We start from the raw sequence: 27,045 nt of genomic DNA, 5'->3' as shown, positions 1-27,045 counted from the left end.
GAGTCGAATATCTACGGTAATTGAAGCTTCGCGCTAATTATCGAGCTTACATGCTGCAGTTATATCCACGTATACGAAACCGTCGATCGGGCAATCCGATAATAATCTCGAATATAATTATGATTGATGATTATAATATGGGAACATAAAATCACGTTTTCCAGATTCCAGATTCCTGAAGTATATAATCATACTCTACGTCGAGCCATGTATACTCCCAAAATCACTACCTGACATTGATCAGCTCCAAACCGCTTCCGAAATCGAAGCGTTCGATCACCCGCACACCGTAAACCGAAACCTTGACTATCCGCGTTGGAACAATCGAGCCGTACCGCTGAATCCACAAAATCCATTCTAGCTGATATTGGCCAGAGAATAATGCAAGTATAAGGGCAATGCGTTCGTCCGAAGCGTCAAAGCACATACATCATCATAGTCCACGTACTGCGAAATCGAGACAGTTATGTACGCGAAGATAAGCGAGACGATCGATCGGTATATATAGTGCATCCGCGGTAATCGATCCACACGCTGTGGTCAGAATTTGCGTCTTAACCATGCGGAGGGATACCTGCAAGGACGTTTAAGTATAGGATGTTCGGAAAGCTACGCGCTCACGGTTAATTGGCCAATTACTGGGACAATTAAGAAGTTAATGAAGTATAGAGAGGTGCAAGCAGGGCTGCTTCACTGACCCGAATGCGGCTATATGCCGCCGCTGGTGTAACAGCGAGCTGCGCTGTGTTGCTGGCCAGTCGAGGGTGACGGATGCGAATCGAGGATTATATGGCTGCTGCTATGCTGCCGCTGCTGGTAACCCTTTGACTGCTAAACTGTCCTAATGATGTTTATGAACGCGACGGGAAAATGCGCGCGGCTGTTGGTATAATTACATTCAATTGTCGGCGGTGCAAGCATCGGAAGAAAATAATATCACGCCAGCGTTGGAGAATCAAGTATAAAGTTTTCAACGGTGAGCTTCGTACAAGCCGATGATCCAATTTAGTTTGGACGGCATTTCTGGATCGGCTTACAGAGCGTGAGAAGCGATTATTACTGGAGCGAGCAAATTGGGCCAAGCTGGTCAATAAACCTTATTGACGGTATAAAGCGAGCTAAACTCACGGAAGACTTGCATACACACTCGCTTAACCATAATTCAATCCGCTATAAGCTCGTCGGCCTTTTGTAAACATTCTGACAGTCGAAAATTCGATATTGCCATCGGATGTCATAGCAGGACATCCACATACAACATTGGTATTACGCGTCAGTAAGAGAGTGGGACTGTATTGCTTACACACTTTACATGATGAGTGTTTTACACGGGGAACACAAGGACTAACGATGTTTAAAACAAATGTATCTGAACGAACACACACACGCACACTTCCTTCATGTTTTTACACAAACTCCAAAAATTACTATTACAAGGCTTTCTTAGGAAGGAAGCAATACACAACAACCTATAATTAGACCACACACGACTATACACCGGCTTAATCGCAGGGATTCGTCGGCGGTCTTCCAACGAAGGCATTTAAATTCCGGTTAACGTCCGTCGGTCATGTGGTGGTGACTCCTGAAAAAGGATCGGTGGCAGTCGTGGTCGAAGCGAGCTCCGGTATCGCGGTTACGCGCGACACATATAGAGGCGCGCGATACCGGTGTTTTGATGGAGCCGCTCTGGAACGGATTTGAATAATCCGCTGCGGAATATATAGTCGCGAAACTGTGGAGAATTAGCAACGTGGGGCGAGTTTTGATTGTACAATACTTCGATCGGCGAGTGTTTTATAAATCGATGAAATAGAGAATTATGTCAGTATCAGTCGTGATATATGGTTGTATCTGTTATTCTGAATAGTGAAAAAAGTGAAAAGTAGCGAAGAGCAAACCGCTGGTAACTTCTGATTCGAAATCCTTTACATGACGTAAACGTCCGAAAGGTTTTCCGCCGACCGTAACCAAAGCGCGCAAAAAACCACGATAAATCCCCCTCGAATCACGTATTGTCGTAATCCGCAACAAAACGATAACAAAAAAATCAAACCCAATCCGACCCAATGCGAAACCGTGTCACCAGCCAAGTGAACAAGGTCTAGCTCGCGTCAGACAACGCGTTACTCACACTCTCTTTGTATTAGCGAATGCAGGACGCGTATTTCGCGCTAACGCCGAAAAAAGCCACTCTCGTCTCTTAGAGGAGCTTTTGATGCGACAAAAGGTGACGTCGCGGCGCGCGTTTTTGAAAATGTGTTTTCAAGCGATTTCAAAAAGTTGCCTCGCGTATGCTAGCCTGCACCGAAGCGTCGTCACCGTGAAATATATTACTCACGCCTTTTCTGGCAAAACGAGCTTGCCTCACTCCTCCGCGATAAAGTCTTGCGTGCTTGCTTTGCCCGCAATTTTCCGAAGAGACTTTTTCCTGAAATTCTGAATTAGTCTCTTTCCCTTGAGCGCGGCTTTTTCTGAAGCTTGCGTTTCTGGGAAATTGAAATGTCCGTATGTTATTCTGTAGACACAGTCTTTCACTTTGTCTTCTGGATTAAGGAGAATTTTTCTTTTTTCAAATTGCTCACGCGGATTCTCATTCGTTGCTTTGATTCGGCAAAGCTCCGTGAGAGCGTGACGCAACGATTTTCCAAAGTCGCAAAAACAAAGCTGCCGGACAGTCGTCGAACACGGCTCCAATAAGGAAGACAACGATGATGTTAACAGGGGACGACTCTTTGGCAAGTTGCGAAAAGTTACGTAAAGTTAAGAGACACAATTATCGAGAAATAGCGTCGAAGTCTCGGCTCGACTCGCGTGACGATTACACGTCGCCGAAAGTTTCACTCTCTTCCCTGAAACTCTTCTATATTGTGTTCGATCCTCATAACTTGAGACGCTTTTGAAAGAGTCGATATAAGGTATCTAAAATCTTATATGGGCTACAACTGCTACCAAAGCAGTTGTATAGCACAAGCGGCCCAATTCGAAAACACCTCTTTCGACTGACGTCGTGATACGTTTTTAGCGACTGATGGAATCGTGCGGATATGGGTAAAGTAGCTATTTTTTATCGACAATAAAAATAAGCCCGAAGCGTCGAAGGTTCGGATAGACTGAAAAGGCCACAGGTCTGGCTCAACGATGAAAGCCGTAAATTTTGACCTTTATCTAACGACTCTTGGAAATCAGTGGAGGAAAAAAATGTAAGGCGGCCTCGTAGAAAAAAAATGTTGCTCAAGCACCTGTAACCCGCGTATAAATCTCATCGCGGTATATGAGCTTGAAAAAAGCACACCTATACATCTCGAATATCGAGCAGCCGAAACAACGCCGTAAATCGCGTAATCTGCGATACAGCTTTTTTATAACGGTAGAAAGCTCCTCCAGTTGTTTAGCGGTAACTTCAGGAGAAAGCTCTGATCGCCGGCAAAAACCACGCATACCGCGCTACTGTAGTATTCAAATAAACGCTCGACTGATTGTGGAGCCTGAAAAATTCCAACGACCGGCTATAGCATCGGTCGAAAAAAAAATGGACGTCGCCACTGCTGCTCTTCGTTACCTGCGATCGCCTCGGGGTGAGAAAATAACAATAGACTCCCACAGGCGCACGTGTATACATGCGCCATCCGATAGCCCTTGTTATTCCGTTCGACTGCACACACACACACACACACACACACACACACACACACACACACACACACACATCATGCACTCGAAGTCGCGATATTCGTTAGGAGTCATATATAGGAGCAATAGCACATCCCTTACGTCACTTCTCATCGTCGTCATCGTCGTTGTTGTCCGTACATCCTCTTTTTGCACACTTTTGTCTGGTCGGTGATTGGATGGTTTAACGAGACAGCGGACGCATAGTGTATACTTGGCCGGACTTTTGAGATGAAAATGAAATAACGTCGGTCGGGAACGTGATCGGACTATCGACGCGATCCGATGCGGACACAAACAGATATATCCGCGTCTTGATTACTCTCGAGTTTTACATGATTCTTTTCTTCGATGTACCGTTAGTGTAATTAGGAGAGACGAGAGCAGTGTATATTATACCGACTGCAGTGATTTTACCCGTATCGTTTCGCGAATTATCGGAGAAAAACATCCTGTTAGCCAAAGAGTCTAATTAAACTTCGATCTTTATTCATGAACTTCTCGGCGTGTATACGGTGCATCCGCATGCATTATGCATCTCTTAAGCGCGATTGGCTTATTGAACTAGGTCATCATCCTTCATTCCGCTTTAAAACAAATGAATCCGAATCGAGCTGAAAAACCGATCCAAAGAACCTTCCTCGTGATAACGACGTAATATACGTACCACCGGGAGTAGGGAACAATCGATACCGGCAATCAATCATTCGTTATATACGCAACAAAACATAATTAGCCCTGCGTCGGATGCATAAATTTCGACGTATCGAGCGCGTGCACCAGAGCCGTTCGCTTCAATCAGGCCATTTCGGAAATCGACTAAAACCCTGTACATAACCCGATTAATCCTATACTCCCCTACTTCGCCGAGAGCCAAGAGTTCAGTGGATCGTCTTCCTGCACTTAACCAATCAAGACGAATGTTGCCTCCTATAATACACTATACAAGCGTGTATCGAGGCTCTCGATAACGCACGTGGACGTGCTGGGGTTACTTCGTTTCCGCGTGTATGGAGTATCGGCCGTGTTGAAAGCGTTAATAATCCTGTCGAGCTGAGTTTCTTCTCTCGCTATAAGCTGAGAGTTGAAAGGACAGCTGCGTTGCTATGTGTGTGTGTGTGTGTATAGATATATCGAGGAGGATAACGGCTTCGTTTTATCTCGACAGAAGTTGTCCCGGGCCTTTTGTGAGAGTTAGCGCTGACTGTAGTTAGTTAAGGAAATGGCTTGGTGTTCTGACTCTGTCTCGAGAGAGGCCCGAGCGATAGCTTCGTTTGCTGAACTTTACTCTCGCGTGCATAATTAATAAATGAGAGCTGCTTTCTCGGACTTGGCTGCTAACGTCGCTGCGGCAGACGAAATATTATTGTTTGTTTGTTAAAAGAGGTGGTAAAAGTTTTCGCGGTTGGCAATATCAAAGAGATCTACTACGCTATTCGATACCGTTACTTTTTGTTTAAAACACCAGCCTTTTAGCTACTCAGTAAACACCGCGTTATATAATAAAAAACATTAAAAAAATTACTATCACAAGGCTTCCTCTAAAAGCGAAAGCATAACTTGACGACTAAACCATTTTACAAAAAGCAAAAATCGTTACATGCCACCAAGTTTTGAAAACTCAATTGCAAGCAGGATACGGAACGCGCACGCAAAACGAACGAAATTGAATATTTCCTCAAAACAATCTTTTCCACACACACATATAAATATAAACTCGACGGAAAACTCGGCAGCGTCGTGCAGAGTCGCCGCAAAATTGAAACTTCCTCGCGAGACGAAATTAAACTCCGCCTGCAGGTGCAGCCTCGAAAAATCTGTCTTGATCCTTCGCCCGAGCGAGCGATGCTCCGCCGCATGGAAATATATTGCTGAAATTCGCAGTTTAAGAAGCCGAGATATAGGATGCGGCGTATAAAAGAAAATTGACGCGAGCTGCGGTGCTCGAAGCGACGAAAGTTTCTTGAGGTCCTCCCAGAGACGAGGTAGACCGCGAGATTTCGTGCTTTTTAAACGACCGAATGAGAAAACTCGGTTTGTTTGCGCCAGTGCTTCGAGCTCTTCTCGTATATATTATCATATAGGTCTCTGATTTTCGAGACATTCGCATTCTCATCTACGCGCGATAGTCGAAATGAATGAAACTCCGACCGTCTTCCCGTAGCGGAATCTCAAAATATGTCGCATAACATCTGCAAGTGAAACCCGTGTAATAACAAACACGTGCGAATGAGCTTAATAATTGAAAACGCGCTCCTCCTTGTCATTTTCAATATTCAGAGGGATTTAGCTCTGAATATTCATAGGGTTTTGCATAGTTCAGAGCGACGCCGTATTCCCAAGCGCCTTTGCGCACGTTTATGCTTTGTCCTGCTTACACACAACGGACTTTATGTTACAAATGCGGATTCTTCCAGAGGGGTTTGTGTACCGCTGAGAATTTAATATTGCAGGCCTGATGGCGTCCGCTTTGCTATTTCGTTACGAACGCTCTGTTTGTATAAATACACACATGCTCGATAGCCACATTCACAGAAATATGCATTGTTTGCAAAATACGCGCAGTGAAAAATTTGTGAGCGAATGAAAAGACAGCACAAGGAAGTCAATAAATCGCGATGGTGTATTTGCTCGTAGTCGCGAAGCAAGTTGCATTCGGCTGAATCAACATAGAACAACTGAAAAATTAAGTCGCTGCCGGGGAAAATTCCGTCGGAATGATAAACGTCTTGCACACGTTGTATACGTATGGTTGCGAATCACGAGTTCGAAGGTCAAAGCCGTTTTTGGCGGAAATTTGGCGGAAGCCGTGAGTGTATGAGAATCATCTCTTGAAGAGTCGACTCGCTTCTCGTCCTCTCTCTTTCTCTCTCAAAGAGGAAGTTTTAAGAACTCGTCTCTGCCGCTGCTTATCAGCAGCCCGGTATAACACACCGCGTAAAAGCCACTCGAATTCCAGTCAGCATCTCGAGCGCGTATAAATGCGCGCAAAGACTTTTCGCCGGGACAAATGTTGTATATAATATTCATCTCACGCTTTGACCCTTTCTTACGTTGCTCTCGCTTTTTCGTCTCTGCTTTTTTGCGCCTCGACGACGACGACGGTGTATCCTTTTGCCTCATTCTTGTTTATGTTTTATCATAGTGCTTTCTCCTCTTTCTCTTTTTTATTTCACGGAAAAGTCTGATGTTGGGACGCAGGCAAGGCCTAGACGATCTTGTTGTTATTTTTTCCTTTTTTCCTCTCTCTGCCCTCGACAACGACGTTCCGCTGGCTTTGAGTTCATTACCTCTGTGTGATTGCATGTTCTCCGGCATCATCGTCGTCATTAGGTCTTGTTACGAGACGAAAAGGGAATAAATTCCCCGCCGACGAGAGACAAAGCTTATTATATTCTCTTGCCCCTCGTATACACGCGTATAATACAGCGACAATAATCCACCGCGTAGTAATCGGATTATTTATCATCTTCGGGCTTGACAAAAAAAAGTATAATCGCTGGACGGAATAACACGGCAACAAAAGAAGAAAACAAAGCATAACGTCGCTTCTTACACCGTGCGAGAAACTTCGAGCGTTAATCGCCTGAAAAGACTCGTCAGAGCGGCCGCGACGCTGAGACGCGCAAAAGAAAGAGCATCAACGGAAGCGAAATCCAATAGCTACGCTCCGCCTTGTTCAACTTCATATTCTCCTTCCTTCGCAAGCGGAGCTTCCATGCGCCGAGCGGGAATTCGAAGCGCAAAAAGACCGCAGCTATGCCGCCGTAGTACACGACGAAACAGCTGCGCCCCGAGTAATAAACGCGTTCCGCGCGAACTTTCGGCATAACGAAATCAACGCGTCGTTCATCAGTCCGTTTAATGAGAGGGTTAATTTCCGAGTCGAGAGCGCGGAGAGAGTAGGAGTTTCTCGCAACTATGCAAGTGAGAGAGAAACCATCGAGGAGACACCTTTCCGGCGAAGAGAGTCGACGCATCGCGGGTAATTTCACGCCGGGAAAGAATCGAGTTTGCCGCTCTCACCTGTCGCACTTCTCTTTGCGATAATGTGTACATTGGGCTGGTTTTTGATTCGCTTTGGGAATCGGGGTCGAGGATCGTTTGTATGGAGACACGCTTTACTGGCTTTTTCATCTCGAGTACTGCGATGGTATAATTATGGAACACTCGTTCGATTAATCGTTAAATCCGCTACCTTTTCCCACAGTTACAAAAAGACTAAAGAGCGATCAACGCGCGCGTGGCGAATCGAACGAGTATATGTATACAGCGCATGGATTTTCACGCTCAAACAGTAGCGCGCGAGCAGTGTTCTGTAATGCTCGTTAAACGAATACACAGATGTGCAGTGGAGCGTGCTTAAAGCTACATGTTTGACTCAATAATAAACCTGGGCGCGCGCTTTCTCTCTCTTTCTGTTGTTGGTTAATTCGGGCGGGTCCGGGATGCTCGAGCGAGTGTGAATTTAATTTCATCGGGTGTTTTTCCTCTTCACTGTACTGTGCAGTGTATGGCTCTGATAAGTGATTTCACGCGCGGTAATTAAACGCCGTATAGGTGTGGTGTATTATGTGAGTATAAGCTCTACGATGTAAAGTCGAATAGGATACAGGGACTTTATTTATTATTGGAGGCAATAATTATTAATTCGATGAGTATACTATGTACAAAATTTGCACGTTCAGCGCAGCCAAATATAAATCAGCAAACTTGCATGTAAAAACACTCGACGCAGAAGAAAGAAAAACAAAACCGCATAGTAAAAATAATAGCCGTCGTCTCGCGTCGCGTATAAAAGTCTGTGGCTAAATTAAACTGCGCAAAAACTAGCCCAGGAATACGGCACTTGTATTTAGCTCGCTCGTCGCGCGATCTTGCGTTTTTCCCGCGAAAAGCTATTTAACTCGAGACTCCATGCTTTTGTATAAGAAAAACTCGTGTACACAACGCGGAGGGACTTTTTCCTTCCGCTAACCGATTTACAATCGAATTTGCCTTTCTTAGGAACAGCTCGGCCTCTGAAAGGACACGACGAAATATAATTGAAAAACGAGAGCGGAAGAATCAAGCACAGTTATATAGTCGTCGTAGTCCAATTTAATTAGCCCGGGAGAGCAGAATGATTTCGAAGAAGAAGCTCATCGCGCCGGCCCCGCTATTCATTCCCCAGCACTTTGACGCGCAAAAGTGGAACACTGCAGGCTGTGCACAAAAAAAAGCCGCGCGGCTATGAGAGGATTTCCGAGATTGCGCGGCGCGAGATGTGACTTGGAGACCGTGAAATTCACAAAACGTTGCCCCTGAAGAGAAAAAAACACTCAGCATTGATTGCGCAAGATTTCAGCGCGTTTCCGCGAGAAATAATATATAGTGTATTTTAATTTCGAAAAATGCTTTCAAGAGTTTACACGACCTGTGTGAAAAAAAAACGAGGTAGTGACATTGAGGAGCCGAATCTCATTGGCGTTTAAAATCACCTGTGCAACAAGGCCGCGGTCAGTTTCGACTGTGCTAATAAATTCCAGCAGTTCTCGCCAACGTCCCTCTTCTTTCTCTCTTTGTCGTTACACGATCTGTTTTCTCGATTACGCCCGCGAGGCTTCGGGTAAACAGATCGGAATCGCTTCGGAAACAATTAACTATGTAATGTAGCTATATAACCGGGTTCGGATTTAACTCTAATTAGCTTTGTGTGCGCGCTCTGTACTATGCAGCGGCAAATAACACACTTTAGTCTCCAAGCGCTTGTAGAGGTGAGGTAGAGAGAAATTGGACACGTGTGTTCGATTGAACTTTGTATTTATTTAGAGAGCTTGGAAATACTGATATCAAACTTTGCTTGGCTCGGCAGAACGCAGACTGCAGGACAGGCAGGAGGGCCTAGGTCTGTGCAAGTCTCTGGTTGGAGCGAGAGTGTCGAGTGCCCCCAGCGAAGCCACCCTTCAGACCTCGGAGGGAAGACGTTGGTCTCGCTCATGAGGCCCGAAGGGAAGGGATAGCTTGGGCACTTTAGCGGATGAGTGGCGCGCATGCTTTTTTTGAGAATTCCAAAGATTATCGAGCGCGCGCGGCCGGTCGTTTTATTGCTTTAAGTGCAATAGGCGACAGACCGCTCGGCTGCCGAAAATCCGGGGACTGCCTCGTCTGGGGGATTAGCGAGCGCGCGCGCGACGAATCGCTTTATTGCGGTGGGGCAATAAAGCGAGGGACCGCTTGGCGAAAACTCGAGAGCGTTGTAAACGCTCTCTACCAGGCCCCGCAGATGCGGGAAACATGCACGCCACAACACGTTTAATGAATGCATTAGCTTTGTTGGCTTGATCGATTGCGATGTAGTGCATAGTCGAGATACCTTATTTATATTGCCGAATTAATTAGTCCGCGCGCTTCGGTGTAGCTAAAAATATTCGATCCAGTGGAAAAGGCGATGTTTAGTCGGACGTGTCCTATGCGTCACCATCGAATTATATAGGCATATGCGTCCACCGCAGTATATAGTCGGAACAATACGTCTCATCATCGAGGAATCTCGTGTGGGACGATTCCCGTCATACCTGTAATTACTTTATATGCTTCCGTACGGACAACCCAGCGTTACTGCACATATGGTCGTAGACTTTGCCGGAGAAAAAGAGAAGCATCGAAGCGAGTCTCGGAGCCGGTCATCTCGAGGCAGTATAGCGGCGCTCAGTCAGCCATTAAGTGCGTCCGAGCGTGAAACGATCAATCCCTCTGTTCGATACTTCAATGAAGGGCGATGCTGATGCCGCTGGTATGACGACGTATGTACACTTCAAAGTATACCGTCGAGGCGTTCTATAGACTCCTTGATATCATATATTGCTCCGGCCGCGATGTCTTCCGTTGTGTGCGTCAGGTGGTAATGCGAGCAGCATTAACGTGCGCTACCTGCTAGGCATATGCAGAGGCTTTGTGCTATTGAATGCCTTTTTAAAGGCTGGATTATACAAAGCTTTCGGGTATACTGGAACACATAGGCTTGTTTCATCAGTCGAGGAAAAATACATATTTTGTGTTTGATTCGAGCTTTTTTATAATCGCTATATTTCGGTCACATCCACGCCAGAGCTGCATGAATCTTTCAAATTCCGCATGGGCCTTTGTACGAAGCTTATGCGCATAGGAATCGATATAACATACATATACGCGAAACTCGAAGCTTTCGACTCCGTGCGACCACCGTCAATGAACTGTATGTGCGTATACGGGGCGGGGGGGTGTACAAGCTACTTCATGAATACACCTTTCGCAACGCGTTGTAAATATTTATCCGGCGTACACGACCTGCCTCATACATTTTCTGCTAAAAATTCAATTTATCAAAATAGCCCTTATATATAAATCGATCCCGGCGGATAAAAATAGTATATACATTATAGAATGTGTGACACCGACGATACAATTCAACTAAACTCGCGGTGAAGATGTGATAGAAGCAACGCGAGAGCGGCTATTTCGGGTTGAGTTTATAGAGCCAGTGCGGATTTTGCTAATACCAAATTCGGCCGCATTATTTTATCTGGCGGAAACCACTGCAGCGCGATGTATATAGCAGCGGAAGCTGTATATGCAGTGAACTAATAGTCGCTGTTACCGCAGAAAGCCAAAGAGCCGTGAAAGCAGCTCTTCTGCTGGAGAGAAGCTCCGAACTGGAAATTCCTTGACTCGGCACGCGTACTCTAGAGGCTATTGCCGTTTCGAGCTGCTGTGGGTATAGCTGATGCTATTGGATATGGGGTAATAGGAGGTATTCGATTGAGCTAGGAATTATTATTTTCTCTAATGAAATTTCATCATAATTAATCGGTAGGGCGAATAAGCATAATTTACGCTATATCAAGAAAAATTAGTCATGGATTTAACAACCAATTCGGTATAAAAGAAGCCATCAAAACTCCAGCCATTATACGAGCGCGTATTTTCGCACGCTCCATATATCACACAATTATATCAGCCTCACAATGGAGCGATGATTAATTAACCGAGCGTATACCTCCCCGGAGCCTAACATGCAAACACGGGATTACTTCCCGACACAACAATAAACCTGTAGGCAGTTGACGCAGAAAGACACACATATATATGCATATCCACACACACGCACACACACACTTACCCCAGAGACACAGAGGCAACGAGCGAAGGACTTTGTGACAGTAGTAGTAGTATAGCACAGAACAGCATCAGAGAGAGAGAGAGAGAGAGAGAGAGAGAGAGAGAGAGAGAGAGAGAGAGAGAGAGAGAGAGCGAGAGAGAGAGAGAGAGAGTTAGCTTTGTCGTTTATAAACGCGAGTCGCGAGCGCTTATACAGCCCAGGAGTTGATCTAACTACCCCAGTCGTATAAAGCGTGTTATGGGATTACACGGAGGAAAGCCAGCTATAGAGCACAGAGAGAGAAACAGAGGATTTCACTTGGGCCTGACGCAGACTCCCGTACTTTTGATACGTCACGACGTCGCGATTTATCGGACTCGTGCGACTATTAGTGTTTTCCGAAAAAGTTCTCTCTTAAGCATCCTGTAGTTGGTGAGCTTTTTGCGCTGGAGAGATTAAGCCGGTTGGATGTTTATGAGGCTCTTCTTCTCACGCTGGAGAGAACGGGTCGTGTCGGGGATTTTATTCGCTTATATATCGATTGTGGTTATTGAAAACGGAGACAAAAAAAAACAAATTTTGAATACAAACGGACGCTTCACCCGAGTAAACGAAATCGATATAATATACTACTCCGAGTTTATGCGCGAACTCCCGATGTAATATAAATTGCAAAAGCCACTGTAAACTACGATTCTCGCGTATACAACTCGTTATAAAACTTGTGATTAAACATGAACTTTGTAACGATACACGTTATAGCATCGCGTATACACACTGCAAACGTATACTCGTTCTATACCCCAGACGAGCTTCAATTAATTCGAAAGCTCTCAGCTCGCCTGACTATGTACTCGCTAATTTTTGCACGACTATACACTTCCACTGAATCAAGAAGCATACTCCTATGCTGCAGCAACTTTCTAATTCACACTCGATTCTGACCTCGCGAGCTGCAACAAAGAGTCGTAAAGTGAAAATCCACCGCAGCCATTACGGCGCGCGAAAGTTACGAGGCTTTCCCATAATTTCAACTCAAGAATCGTTTGTACAAGGTTGGGGAGGAAAATTGAAAATTAAGCTTGCGGCCAACTTCTCTTTACGACGCAGATTTTTTTTAACGCTTCATTACGAAATAGCGCCACGCAATCGAGCTTGCGGCTTTAAGTGCGAAACAAGGCACGCATCATCCTTGAAGAAAACAAGAACAGTAGCTAACGGGGCGCAATCCTACGCACGTAAAATTTTTAATTAAAAACCCTCTCCCGATTCACGCTCAAACTCGTCGTAAACCACGGTAAAAGAAAAAGCTCCTCGTTAACTCGCCTAATTCATCCTTTCACCTGCGTCGTCGTTCACCTTATTCCTCGTCCTCTCGCCTCCCCGGAACTTCATAGTCGACAAAGCGGTTTCCGCAAGTTTCGCTCGCTCGTCCGGTAAACTTGAGGTCCGCCTTTCGTTGTTCATTAGTACATATAGCGAGGGCGCACGGTGCGGAAAGTTGCCTCAAGCCGCAGCTAATCCCGCGCGCACGGCAACGTCACTCGATTCGATTGGACGCGTGTGTCTGATGAGCCGAGAGAACTGAATTTCGCGGTGAATTATGCCTGTGTCGCGCCTGGCAAAAAAGGCTAATCGCATTACGATGTCCAAATGCTTGCAAAGTTCCGTAGGACAGAGCGGTGAACGGAAGTTTGGGAGAGTAGAGAGGAGAGATAGTGAACGAATGAATTTTGACGCCCCGGAAAAGCGATGCTCGCGCTTCGTTAAACGTGGATGAAATCGAGCGGGATAGTTTATACAGCTGCGCGATGCTTTGTTATTTGTGCGAGAGACACGGGGAGAAAGTAAATAAATTACTGATGGTGTGTGTAAACATTTGCCGTTTGTGTTTTTCGACGGATTGCTTTTGCCGAGACATCGATAAAACTGTAATATCGACGCTGCTAAAATGCGCGAATATTGTCTAATTTGAATCGAATGTCGCGTAAAAAGATATCGGTAGGAAGAATTTCCAGAGGTTATCTACCAGCTCAAACTTCCCGACAAAGTGATCATCCGAACCGCTTTTGTAACGGATCAAGTTCGGTATCCGAAAGCTTTGAAACCGAATCCTGCAAGTAGCGATCCTATAAGGGATAAGCCTTCGTCGCCGTAACTTTGACTTCACCCTTCTACATACTACTAGCACATTACTGAAAATTTCCCTTTGTACGCCCAGTTTTCGAGTCTCTCTCTCTCTCTCTCTCTCTCTCTCTCTCTCTCTCTCTCTCTCTCTCTCTCTCTCTCTCTCTCTCTCTCTCTCTCTCTCCGCCCTGTAATCCTTGCGGAAATTTTCGAATTGACGCAAATTCCCGCACGAAAGCTGGTGGCTTTTCATCAGAATCGCATATAACAGACGAGGTTTCCGATATCAAACGATCGATTATTCTTCTTTGTCTCCTCTCGTCCGAGGATATATGTTCCTCGCGCTTGGCGCATCTCCGAAAAGTCGTCGAGCACGTAGACGATGACAACTTGACCCGCAAAGCTATCGCCAGCACGTCTAGCGCAGCTGCGCGGCACTCAAAGGACGATTCGGATGCGGCGCCAAAAGAGTAGCCAGGAAAATTTGCATTTCGCTCGCTCAGGATTCTTTGAGGGTATATGCGGGTGCAGTGCGCACCGCCGCCGCGGCTGTATACTCGAATTTCTCGCTTATATCCGCTATGTTTTTCGGAGCGATAAAAAGAGGATGTTTTGGCGCGAGGTAAGAGTATTAACGTATTGCCGTAGAGAGATGTGAGAAGATCAGTTGCACAAGTCAATTACACGGAGCTGCTGAAATCTGCGTGAAGTATTCGCCGGAATCGTCCTTCGCAAATGGGATAAGTCATTAACGTCGAATTCCGCTCGCCTTACTAAAGCCGAAGTTGTTCTACTGACGCGTTATTTCTAAATACTTTGCAGTCGCTTAACGCTGTCACTTTGGTTTACTTTGCGGTATTAAATTTTATCGCGCTTTTACATTTACCCTGTATACACAAAAGAAAAGTACACAAGAGCTTACAAGAACATAAAGACACGTGCCAACTCCTCCCCAAACCGATAAAACTCGCGCGAGTCGAATTAAATATCACCAGAAGAAACACACACCTACTTGACAATAAATAAACTTCCCACAGCAAAGAGAGAGAAAAAAAAGATACTGCAGCTGCTCGTTTCGCGCACAATTCGAGCTTGCGCTAAGCAGACTTTTTCTCGCTTGGCCCCGTTCGAATGAATGCCCTCATCGTGTGTGTGTGTGTGTGTGTATACGCCGCGTTTTATCCCTGTTTGTGCGCTGGAACGACTGACCGCGTTAAGCTACTCGGGCATCGTTTTTAATGAAAACTTTTTACCGCATGTTGCAGCCGGAGAACTGCATAGCGACGTACGAGCCACACGGCTACTGCGTCGTTTACTCGACGACCGATCGCTCCTCGGTTCGCGTTGCCGAGGAAGTGCTGCAGAACCTCTGGCGGAGCGATCACATACCGGCCAGGGCCGTCATCCTCGTCGGCAACAAGGTCGACCTCGTACGCAGTCGTCTGGTGTCCACTGAAGGTAAATATGCTGTGATGTGTTTTTTGAAAATGTCACGGATTTTTTATAATATAAATCAGCATGCCAGTAAACTTACCTGTTCCTCCTTGTCCCCGGCTGTTACAGAGGGCAAAACGATGGCGATCTCATACGACTGCAAGTTCATCGAGACGTCGGTGGGCATAAACCACAACGTGGACGAGCTGCTGGTCGGTCTTCTGACGCAGATCAGACTGAAGCTGGAGAATCCGGAGCGTAACCGCGACCTCTTCAAGCGGCGAAATCGTCGCAACCGAAGCCGTTCGCCTCTCGGCTCGTGCTCCGAGAACAATTCGCCGAAGAAGTATCGCAACAGCCGGACCAGCACCAGTCTCAAAGTGCGCAACCTTCTGGGCAAGGTCTGGGCCAGGGACAGCAAGTCCAAGAGCTGCGAGAACCTGCACGTGCTCTAAACAAGCAATTCCAAGACTGATAACACGAGATGATGATGATGATTATGACGATGATGCGCGCGATCGATATCGATCGGTCATCGATCGGTTACACTTATTATTACGTATATACATATATCTTACCATGAATGATCTCTTAACTTTAACTCTCTCTCTCTCTCTCTCTCTCTCTCTCTCTCTCTCTCTCTCTCTCTATTCCTGTTCAACAACTTTCTTTTTCCTGGACTCTTTCTCTCTACCTCTTGCACACGGCGAAAAGGGGAGCAAAGACGAGTAGTCGCCTGCAAGAGCGAAGAAGGTTGGTAGCCGGGAGAAAATTCGTCGGACATGCGAGAGAGCTGTGGACGAAGGCTTTTTTGAGGTTAGCTTGGCTAGGGTGAAGGACGTGGGCTGGGACTGGGATCGATTCTGTAACTACGCGATTTCCTTCTTTGTGGCGCAATACAATTATATGCTGAGATGGGAAAATTCGAGCCAACCTTTGGGGTATGACGGCACGATTATAATCTGATGTAGCATTGAGAACGAATTTTATTGTCAAATTTCGATGTAATATATATTTCAATTATATTAATCGATATGAAATTATGAAAAAAAAAAGACTTCTACCGATATAATCGTCTAATTTGGAGCCGAACAAGAATGATTCCACGGCGCGAATTTGGCAAACACGCCAGAAACTTTTCTCGTTTAACGGCCAATATATTATAGAATCGATTCTACATTCTACCCCCGACTGTACGACGTAACTCTCCCAGTGGAGAGCTGTGTATGTGTACTCGAAGAAGTTTGGCGTTCACGGCTCCGTATCGATTTTTACCTTCGGAAAGAAGGACACTATAGAGGATAGATGTATCGTTTGTGGTCATTTTTCGAGAATTTCAACTCTTTTAAACGCGCCCATCGCGAACGAGACGGGACGCGAAATTTTACAAACGTTTTTAAACCGAGAGAAATTAGTTTTTATTCTGCCAACAAAGCATTTTACTCCGAAAGAAATGTGGCATCTTTCAAAACGCAAAAACAAATATACACGCGCGCAACAATGAAATCCTACGCGAGGATCACTTGTACATGTATTATATGGTCACAATCGACTCAGCCGTAAGAGAATACATCTATCTTATCGTAAATTTTTAGTAGCTATATTAAATGTGCGCGCTAGAAGGTAAACGCGAAAATCGCTGCCACGAATAGCGGAAACGTTTCGTTCCGAGTTTAAATGGGTTATACTAACCTATAGGCCGATGCTCGATAACTTTTCGTTCAACGTGTTATAACACAAGCTTATGCAAACGTTGGAACCAGAATTTATCGATCCTCTTTTTTCAGAATGATATAGACGTTACTTAGATTGCCCCCGTTGTCCAGTTTCGAAGAAAAAAATAATATTAAATAAAAGAGACGTGTCTACTACGTAAAAACGATGTATATAATGCACAAGTTTTCGTAACGAGCGTAAAGGGTGACTCCTAGTTGTACAGTTGGATTGAATTTTCATTCCGGTATATATACAGGAAGCAAAAAGATGTATGGCAATAGAAAACAAACTAGATCACTGCTGCGAATCGCGTATTTTTGATTCTCTCGAGAGACGGAGCTGAAAATTTTCCTCCGTTAAAAGGGTACAATACCAACAACTACAAAATAAACCAACACACAATAGACAAAACCATCGAAAAACGTTCGTCGATCGAATCGAATCGAGTTAAATACATGCATAAAGAGTCGAACATAATAGAATTGCCGACGAAACCGCTTTTCAAGTCGCGTTAGAGCCGCTTTGTTCTTTGCACTTCCGATCCATAAGAAATATACGCTTGAAAATTTAAGGAATTTTAGTATATACGACATATAGGGTATATACATATACGTATCGTACTCTCGAAGTTATCTAATAGAGATATTCCATTCATTACGTGTATACACTCGAGCAGCGAAGCAGAAAGTGCCATTTCAACGCGAAAGCCAAAAGATCAATTTTTCAAGAGATTCAACAGCTCAAATGCTTCCTTGCACTGCGATACTGCAGAACTTTAATGAAACTTCGTCAAAGGAATGTAAAGTTTTGAGTGGCTCTTTCTTCGGCGCTCTAGCTCCTTCCTCTATCTTTTATTGTTGTAAAAAAGAATATATACTTATAGATATAGCCGGGGAGAATCGCCAGTGCGAAACAAAAACAAACAAAAAAAAATACCAAAACAAAAGAAATGAATCAAGATCCAAGAGCGAGGAAAAAAAGAGGGAACCTTTTACAAAAAAAACGACCAGGTATAAATTTACACAATTTTTTACATTAACATTTTGTACTTCGGCGGAGAGTAATTAACGTGTAATTCTTATATAATCGATATATATATATATATATATATATATATATATATATATATATATATATATATATATATATATATATATATATATAATGAAAATGATATGAAAGCCCGTGGCAATTAAAAAAGTTACAAAAAAGGAGCTTAATAAAAAAAAAGTTTGAAAAAAAGTTATCGATATAAATTTTAAGCGTGTGTATACTTGTTAATTAAAATGAAGTTTGGAAATCCGATGATACAGAAAATTTTAGCACGTTACGTGCTGCTTAGTAATAACGAGAATTTTTCCACTGTGTTTGCTCCCACAAAATGAGGCTTTATGATTTCATACATGGGTACATTATTCTCTCGATCCAAGAACACATACATACACATCCACACACTCTCAAATGGAAGTGCATATCACCACCGACGAGTAAATAATAAACACCGACGAAAAATATGATCTTGCGAAAGCGTGAGACTTCAAAAATTTTCTCCACCGTTTTCGAACAAAGCTAAAGCAAAAAATGTTCATTAACGTTAAGAGCAATTTCGAATATAAAAATATCAATATCCTCTGTGCGCTCGTGTAACTTCGTGTCACAGATACTCACACAATACGATAAGATAATCATGTAAATTTATTCCGCAGCGACGATTGTTTATTTTGCATATACACCATCTCCCCCTCTGTAATATATAATACTACTCGACAACTGGATGATGGGCTTAACGGAATCGACGATTTTCCAAATACGAAAATACTGTATTGCGTATTATGTATAATTACTCTGCACACAAACACATACACGTACTTGTTTTTTCTTTGTCGAAACGTGTATATGAATAAGTTCTGTTTCCGAATCGTATATTGATGTATATGTTTACTGATGATGTGACTCTTTTTTACGTATAAAAATAATACAAAAATTTCAAAATCAATACAAAGCGTGTACGTTGAATTTTTACAGTGATAAAATTTATACACAATGATTAATATTTTTACTACAAAATACACACGGGCTCAATGGCTCTTAGTTATATAAAATTGACACACAACAAGTATTCACAGGTAAATGAGCATATTGTCATATAAACGGGAACAAGTATACCTATCGAGAATAAAAATGCAAAGCATCAAACATTTCCGAACTGCACGGCTCTCGTGCCGCACATAAAGCAACAAGTATATAACGCGCGGCAGTTCGTTGGTAATAATAACGACTCGAACAACAAAGGCTGATGTTATTCCATTTGAAACCGAAAATTCTATCGAACTATTCAAGCATAACAATATGAGACATTTATTATTATCATTACGGACTATAAACGTTTACATATTATTGAAATTGGCGAAATAATTCGAGAAATATAACTTTTTAATCATACTTTCTCTTTTCCATTAACCCAAACGACTCTTGTCGGGCGCTCAAACGCCGAAGCGAAACTTTTAACTCAATATTCTCTATCTCTAAGTCAAATTAAATTTCTTCGTCGCAATTAAATGAATCTTCGTCGAGCTTGGAAATTGATAATTCACTGAAATAAGAGAGAAGCTCGACCAGTCGGAAAATCGAACGATCTTTTCATGATTTCTGCAAGCCCCGTCCAATGCATACACTGTAAAAAGTCTAATATTACAAGGAAAAAAAATTCGCGAGCAGAAAAAGTGCTGTAAAGTTACGAAGCAATTTTGCCATCATTGTTATACAGAGATGAGGACCACTGCTGTGCGCACCGACGCGACCTACCGACGCATGTATAGACGGATTCGAAATCATTATACGGACGTTTAGAGCAATTTCACAGACGACTGTATAATATTATTCCATGGAGCTAAACAGCGCAAATTCGATATACGCAGCCACGTCGTGTATATAATATCCACATCGGCGTATACGCGTATGTAGTGAGTTTATATATATATATATATATATATATATATATATATATATATATATGCGGTCCATTAGCAAATAATTATTGTAAGTGTTTACGCGATCGGTAATTTACTATTAACGCAGAATTTGATCGAGCAAGTATACGTAGGTATAGTCGACGGAATAAGAGCGAATGCGTTTGTTGGGCACGTACGACGCGTCGAGTATGCGCGAGATTAATTAATCGAGCTGCGACGCCAATTTTAATTGGATAGTAGTCGGGAAATCACTCGTCCTTCCGAATATGCGCGTGTTGTTTCTACCGCGAATAGTCTATGATATTTTCAAGTGTTTCATTCAATTCGTACGAAATTATAGAAGAATCACACTGATACTGCTTGGTAAGACAAGTTGCAATAGAACGATCATTTCTTTTTTCAATATCCAATGTACTCGGGATGATTTAGTTGAAAAGCTTCGAGCTTAAAATTTGATATATTCAAAGTATTGAACTCTCCGATTCGAATAAAAGCAATAATGAATTGAACTGGACTTTTGAAGCTGCGTTATGAGAATATTCGCATTTCCGTATCATTTCATCACATATATTAGCAGAGATGAAAGGGAATAATATAAAATTGGGCAATGAGTTTTCAAATGTATATTGATCGATGCAGCGCGTTTTCACTAAAATGATATTTTCATTCGAACATTTCAAGTATAAGCATTGCAATACACATAGATTTTTTCATAAAAAGACTCCATATCAGTTGTATTCATCCATTAGACGCATTCACAGCCCTTTTCTCGTCTATCCCAAAAATAGTACATCACAGCAGTCGAACAACGTATTTAAATAAATCCGTGTGTCTCGCGCTCGAACGTGATTGTGACTATCGCATTCGCGTGTATTTGACATTATTGGTATTACTGTTTCTCTAATCCTACTATATACCGAACTCTTAAGATAATCACTCGATTCGTCTCGGTGTATTCATTAGCTCGTATAGGCGTTGTCTGATGGCATCGGTTTCAAGTATGCATTGTGTACACGAAGCAGCCGAGTGGAAAACCGATTGTTCAAAGTATAATAATATATACATACTTGTTTGATAACAGTTTTCAAGGAATTTTTCAAGTGTATAATAGAACGTTTTTGAGCGATAGACAGGCGTTCGTGCAAAGAAATATATGAATCACACACGCATCTGTATATCAAAATTTCACGGATCTATGCATTTAAAAGCCGCTATTTTTTTATTCAGTCTGTTCTATACTCGTGATATCTCGGAAGGTTTTTTGCCGCTGTAAGCAGATGATTTTTCGCGCTACTTTTTTGAAGAAAAAGAATAGGTTTGGTGTTATTTTTTGAACCGGACGAAATTCAGAGTCTGCGTTATACTATAACTAGAAAGTATGGTAATTTCTAGGTAAGACGCTTTTCTCCCCTCATGAAAAGATATTGCACGCAGAATTTCTGAGATATGGAATAAGATGGTGAAAGAGCCTAGAGTTTTTTTAAAGTTTGAAGAATTTTTAACTTCAACTGTATTATACTTCACTTTTATGCTTTCTATGTGTGGATCCCGCGTATGTAATGTAAAAAAGTTGCTTAGCATGTGACAGTTTGCCATTACATGGCGTAATCAACTAAAGTCTGCTTTAATAAACTATATAAAAATGAGCTTGATTATATTTCAGTTTTTAAAATATAGGTCAAACTGCGTTACATAATTTTAAAAGACGTTTTACTTTTTCTTTTATACAAAATATAAAAATTTGCGCAAACCTTCGTTATACACGAACGAGGCTAAAAAGAAAGAACTGACAGCCTTGATACCCAGAGCCCAGTATCATAAGAGCCTATATACGCGTATATTACATTTCCAGCCACCGCCGCATTGCTGTAACGTTTATTCGCTGTCGTTAAATAAAATCGTTAAGAGCTTAATGAAAACAAATTTCCCTGAGATTTCAGCTTATCTCTGAAAAATTAAAAATTACGCTTATCGTATATGAATCAGTTAAATTACTTTTTTCATCTCTCTTTTTCAAAATGCACGTATACACGTCTCTGAATTCGGAATAAATGTTTCTCTTTCCTCGGACCTTTATTTCGCAGCGCAAATACAGCGAGAAATTCGAAATCACGCTCAGTCCATGAATTGTCCTGAGGAATTCACGGAATTTAATTACTGTAGCATCGGTAGAGCTAACGTTGGTAAAATGTAAATTTATTGTTTAGCCGGATTACAAAATCCAGTATTCCAGTGAAAGCACGCCACGCGCGCGACTGTCCGTTTTAAGGAACATTGATGACGCAACGCTCGATCGTCTCCCGTTCGATGGGGCGCGAGCACACAGTGGGACGTCCATCCAAGCCAAAAACAATAAATGCTCGATTTTTTCAAAGTATACTCACCAGCGGGCAAAATTGCTTTTCACTCGATTTTAAAGCCCGCTGACAATGCAAGATCAATCAGACCGTTTTCAATGCGTTAGAATAAACCGATTTCCTATCGCTTTACAGCCTTTTTGTCATCAAAGCTACTGCGATGTTACATAATGCTTGAACGGGAGGTGATTCGAATTTCACTGGATTTACGCATTTAAATGAAAAACTCTCGGGAGCTCGTTTCCCCCCCCCCCCTTTTTTCTTTTATTTTAACGTCGAACGAAGAGTTGCGAAAAAAGAGCTTAAAGCAGGAGAATCGATATCAGAGGATAGCACAGCGAAGCGGAGACCAGAAAATAATTCGGAAATTCTGCAATGTCTTTTTGAGCGAGAAAACGCCCGAGACACGTGGCTGTACACGCTTCTCACCCACATACACACGAGAATACACGCAATAACAGATCACGTGTGCAAACATTATAGCTGGACGCAGTTATTGGTTTTCTCTTCTCTTGCATACGACACCTTCGATAAAAAATCTCGGATACGCAGAAAAAACTTCTAATTTGAAGAAGAAGATTAGGAAGGTTTGCATAAAACGCTTCCGAGCTTCTGCTGAATTAGAACTTTTTTTCGGTCATTATAATAGTCGCGAAAAAAAAGCTGCTCTGCTGGATTCAGAATTCAGAATTCAGAAAGATGCTACAGTTTTTTTTCGCACAGCTCACACGTTGACGTGTATAGAAGGAGAGCAAAGTTAGGACGGAATATAAGGAGCAACGCGTCGCGTGATCTGCGAGCAAACGTTTGATTTCTATCGGTGTGTAATCGAGAACATCTGTCACGACACTCGAGCACATCTGCGATACGGCGAAGGGGAATTTGTCAATAAAAGAGGGCAAAACCACACGGGTTCTCAAGGTGAGGAAACTTTTTTCTGCAGAATATTTTAATACGCCTCGTGCGTATTTACACTTTTATCGCCGCGAGAATATGATACTTTTTTAACGAAATCCAACGGAGTAAACACGGTATCGAGTCGTTTGAAATAATTTCTTGGATGTACACGCAACTTCGCGAAATTTTCTATTGAGGGACCAATGACTGTAAAAGTTGACCTTCAATTGTTCATAATTGTTCCGATGAAAGTTTTAATAACCAAGTCCTATATTAAATATGTCAATGACTTCGTTGTATGTTCGTTACGCTTGGATCCTCCGAACTGATCACTATAAATCAGACCAAATTATTTTGCCTGGCGAAAAATAAAAAATTTACGTGCACAAAAAAAACTTCGCTAGTAATACATCTCACAAACGCAGAGGATGCATTTATTGAATCAATTTTAAACCAGAAACGAGAGTCTCATGAGAGAGAGAGAGAGAGAGAGAGAGAGAGAGAGAGAGAGAGAGGGAAAGAAAAAAACATACACAGAGAGCCCTGGCATTTTTTCCCCGCAGAAACCAATATTTTGTGCATCCGTCGTTGCACACGACTACACGCGAGAGAAAAGAGCGGCTCGATCATTTTAACGAGGCACACACGCCGGTTTTATTGCGGTATACAGGTCGGGGGTGGCGGAGCAGAAATAAAAACACAAAGAAAATGAAGACGAGTAGGCGACCCACACACGTACACATTCACGCGCACACATACATAACGTTCATCAATTACGAGACGGACGTCGAAGCGCTTGTTTAACCATTTTTTTTTCGATGCTGAGAGGTATTTCGAAGGGGTATGAGTTTGTGTCACACCCCTTGGTTTTTTGAAGGGAGGGTAGGTTTGAAACATTTTTATCGTTCGCCAACTTGATCCCTTTTTGACGCGGACGATGTAATGCGCATGTATTAAGAGGGCAGTTGAATATTATATATGATGTGTATTATATAATATGATGAACTTCGAGCAAACATCGCTTTGTTTACAGAGAAGATGAGTAATAATAAAAAAAATGTATTTTCTGATTAACATGTTCAAGCGTATGCACAAGTTGTTTTGATAAGGACCAGGACAAAGTGAACATGCGATTGTACGGCTGGCTGGATTTTCTGGAACGATATGTAACCCTGTATCCAAAGTACACAAAAAAAATTGAATTTAAATTTCAAAATTTTAATCGTACAATGGTATTGCTCCAAAAATTCCAGAGGGGTCGCACATGAGTGTTCGATATATTCACTTTGTCAAGTATCAACAGTATATTTTTTATAAACGTGAATTAAAATGTAAAAGACGATGAATAATAACAAAGCATGTATAGTTATTGTCGAGAGTGTCAGAAAGGGACGAGAGTGGCGCAATATAATTCAGCGAAGAAAATAATAGAGAAAGTTATATAAGCTTTCTTCCCACAAATTGTAGCTGGGAAAATCACAATTGTATTCAATGCAGAACAAACGAGAGTTTTTTCACAGAAAAAAACAAACGGCGCGCAAGCTTCGACCAATATAAAATGATATAGATATGTAAACCGACAAGAGAAACTTGTATATAGGCAAAAGTTGGTTGACGAAGAAAAGCGAGAAAAACACGGGAAGTACTGCGCAGAAAAATGTGTAAACGCAAGTATTTAACTAATACGAATTGTAAGAGAGGCAATTGTAAAAACAAACGTAAATAAGTAAGCGGAAGAAAGAGCAGATGTTACCACATTGTACACGTAGTGTCATACGATAATTGCGAAGACGACGACCTTTATGGGAAAAAAAATCAAGAACACTTCAAAGCGAATAAATTTTGAATTAACCGTTAGTTAGAAAAAATGGTGAGTGGATCAAGTAGTCGATACATATATATCTCAAAACCTCTTATAAAAACTCTCGGGTATACAGCTCGTCGATAAGTGCGCGATACAAGGGAACGCGCGTCAAAAGTATCAAGAGTCGGAAATTCAGCTGCTTTTGTCCTATGTGTGTGTATATCCAGCCCTCGTGTGTACCATACATATATACAGGCGCGTCGTCATTTTTCCGTTTCTGCGTCATCGTCCTCTCTCTCTCTCTCTCTCTCTTTTCCCCGCGGGTGATATATATTTCGTCGATTCCTTCGTGTATTATACTCGTTGGATTGCGTAGAGAGAAAAAAGGAAGCGTCGAAGAGAATGAAAATATTTTGTGCTGCGTGTGGAATGAACGAGTGTGATAGAGAAACGTTAGATGTGTGATGCTGAGAGGAGATGGCGGCGGTGGTGTTGTTGTTATGTAAAAAAAAAAGGCCCCAAGAGACTGCGCGACGAGTCGATTTTATTTCGGGTGTGTATAGATGGAGGTTGGATAGATGAAGGAGTCGATTGCGATATTGTATTTTTTAGGACGTGTATAGAAGCGTAGTGTTTTTGTAAGTTTTCCTACGTCGTTGCGTTTGCGTGCGATATTTTGATTTTGTTGTATTAAACGTATCTTCATTTAAGCTCAAGTGATTGTAGGGAAATAGCCTCGGTATTTTTCAACAATCCATCTAACTATATAGGTACTGCGATTTTATTGTCTGTACACCGACGACGAGAAAGCATTGACCGATGAACTTTGATGAATTTAGCCGATGTTTATAAAAACATAGAAAAATATTGTGTTCGTTTTTATATCTAAATTACTTATATGTAAGAACCTATGTAAACTTCAATTTCAATCCGAAACATCATGATCGCGCATCAAACTTCCTTATCAGCTGCACGAAACGCGCATGAAATCGAGTAAATTATATAATAGACTCTCAATATAAAACCCATAAATAGAACCCGAGTCAATTGGTATTATTTCAGCGAAAGCGATAGCGATTGCGTACAATAGAGGTGCTAGCGATCTCGAGGGATAATCAAACGACTTGTGGCCATTATACTGTTCTATTAAAATGCGCATAATGTACATTACAATTTCAACGTGGTGATCACCATAATTACGTTTTCTTATATTGTAATTGTATTAAGCGTTAACGCCAGCTTAAAAAGCAGCTACCAATACAAGTATATCTCGTGTATTATACTTTAGCGAATCCATTATGTGTACCGATGTGTGAGAGCTGAGCAGAAGATTGCGCCGATGATACATATATACAAATATACATTGTGTATGAAAAGGACGTAAGAGTTATGGAACGCACCAATCGCGCGAGAGGCTATAGTTACTGCGAGAAAAACATGCTGGAATCAATAAATGGTAATAACGAATTATAACCAAAGTTGTTCATGCCTTTTAATTTGTTTCCTTTTACTCTATATAATAAAATCCCCTGCATGCGTTCCTGTGTATGAGTTTTACCTATGCTATATGAAATAAAATTGTACTAGGAATATAAAAAAAACTGAGTATCGAGAGTAGCTGCCTAAGATGATATGACATAGTATCGCTTGCTCATCTGGAGGAAACATTAAAATAGCAGAATTTTCGAATTTATTGAGAACACGTTGAGAACAAATTTTCAGGTAGAGTTCAAATCAGTCGCCCCGTACGCAGGAACCCAAAAATCGCATATTCCTCAAGTTTACTCATCGGGCAATTCCGATCCCTTGGCACGTTTGCTCGAAAATCGAACTTACATAGACTTAAAAAGGAGGGAAAAACACGAAAAAATAACTATGAGGTAATTTCGAGCTCAGCGCCTTCTACGGTTCGAAATATAGCCACGTATACCTATATCTAGCCCCACA

At 42.3% G+C, this 27,045-nt stretch overlaps 1 protein-coding gene across 11 annotated transcripts in view; it reads left to right on the top strand.

Moving 5' to 3' along the window:
* The window catches only part of LOC100115865 (mucin-5AC), a 136,576-nt gene extending 118,508 nt beyond the window's left edge, over window positions 1-18,068 (top strand). For 9 of the 11 annotated variants that reach the window (XM_031933559.2, XM_031933564.2, XM_031933558.2 and 6 more), the window contains 2 exons: window positions 15,184-15,376; window positions 15,482-18,068. In XM_031933559.2, coding sequence (XP_031789419.1) covers window positions 15,184-15,376; window positions 15,482-15,807 — 519 coding nt within the window. In that variant the 3' untranslated portion in view covers window positions 15,808-18,068. The remainder of the gene's footprint in view (window positions 1-15,183; window positions 15,377-15,481) is intronic. The other 2 variants (XM_031933563.2, XM_031933561.2) reach the window with 1 other exon arrangement.
* The last annotated feature ends 8,977 nt before the right edge of the window (window positions 18,069-27,045 follow it).

Source organism: Nasonia vitripennis, chromosome 1 (genome assembly GCF_009193385.2).
Source record: "Nasonia vitripennis strain AsymCx chromosome 1, Nvit_psr_1.1, whole genome shotgun sequence".
NCBI classification, from domain to species: domain Eukaryota; kingdom Metazoa; phylum Arthropoda; class Insecta; order Hymenoptera; family Pteromalidae; genus Nasonia; species Nasonia vitripennis.
The sequence above is the reverse complement of the archived record's forward strand: the minus strand, read 5'-3'. Positions and strand labels throughout refer to the sequence as shown.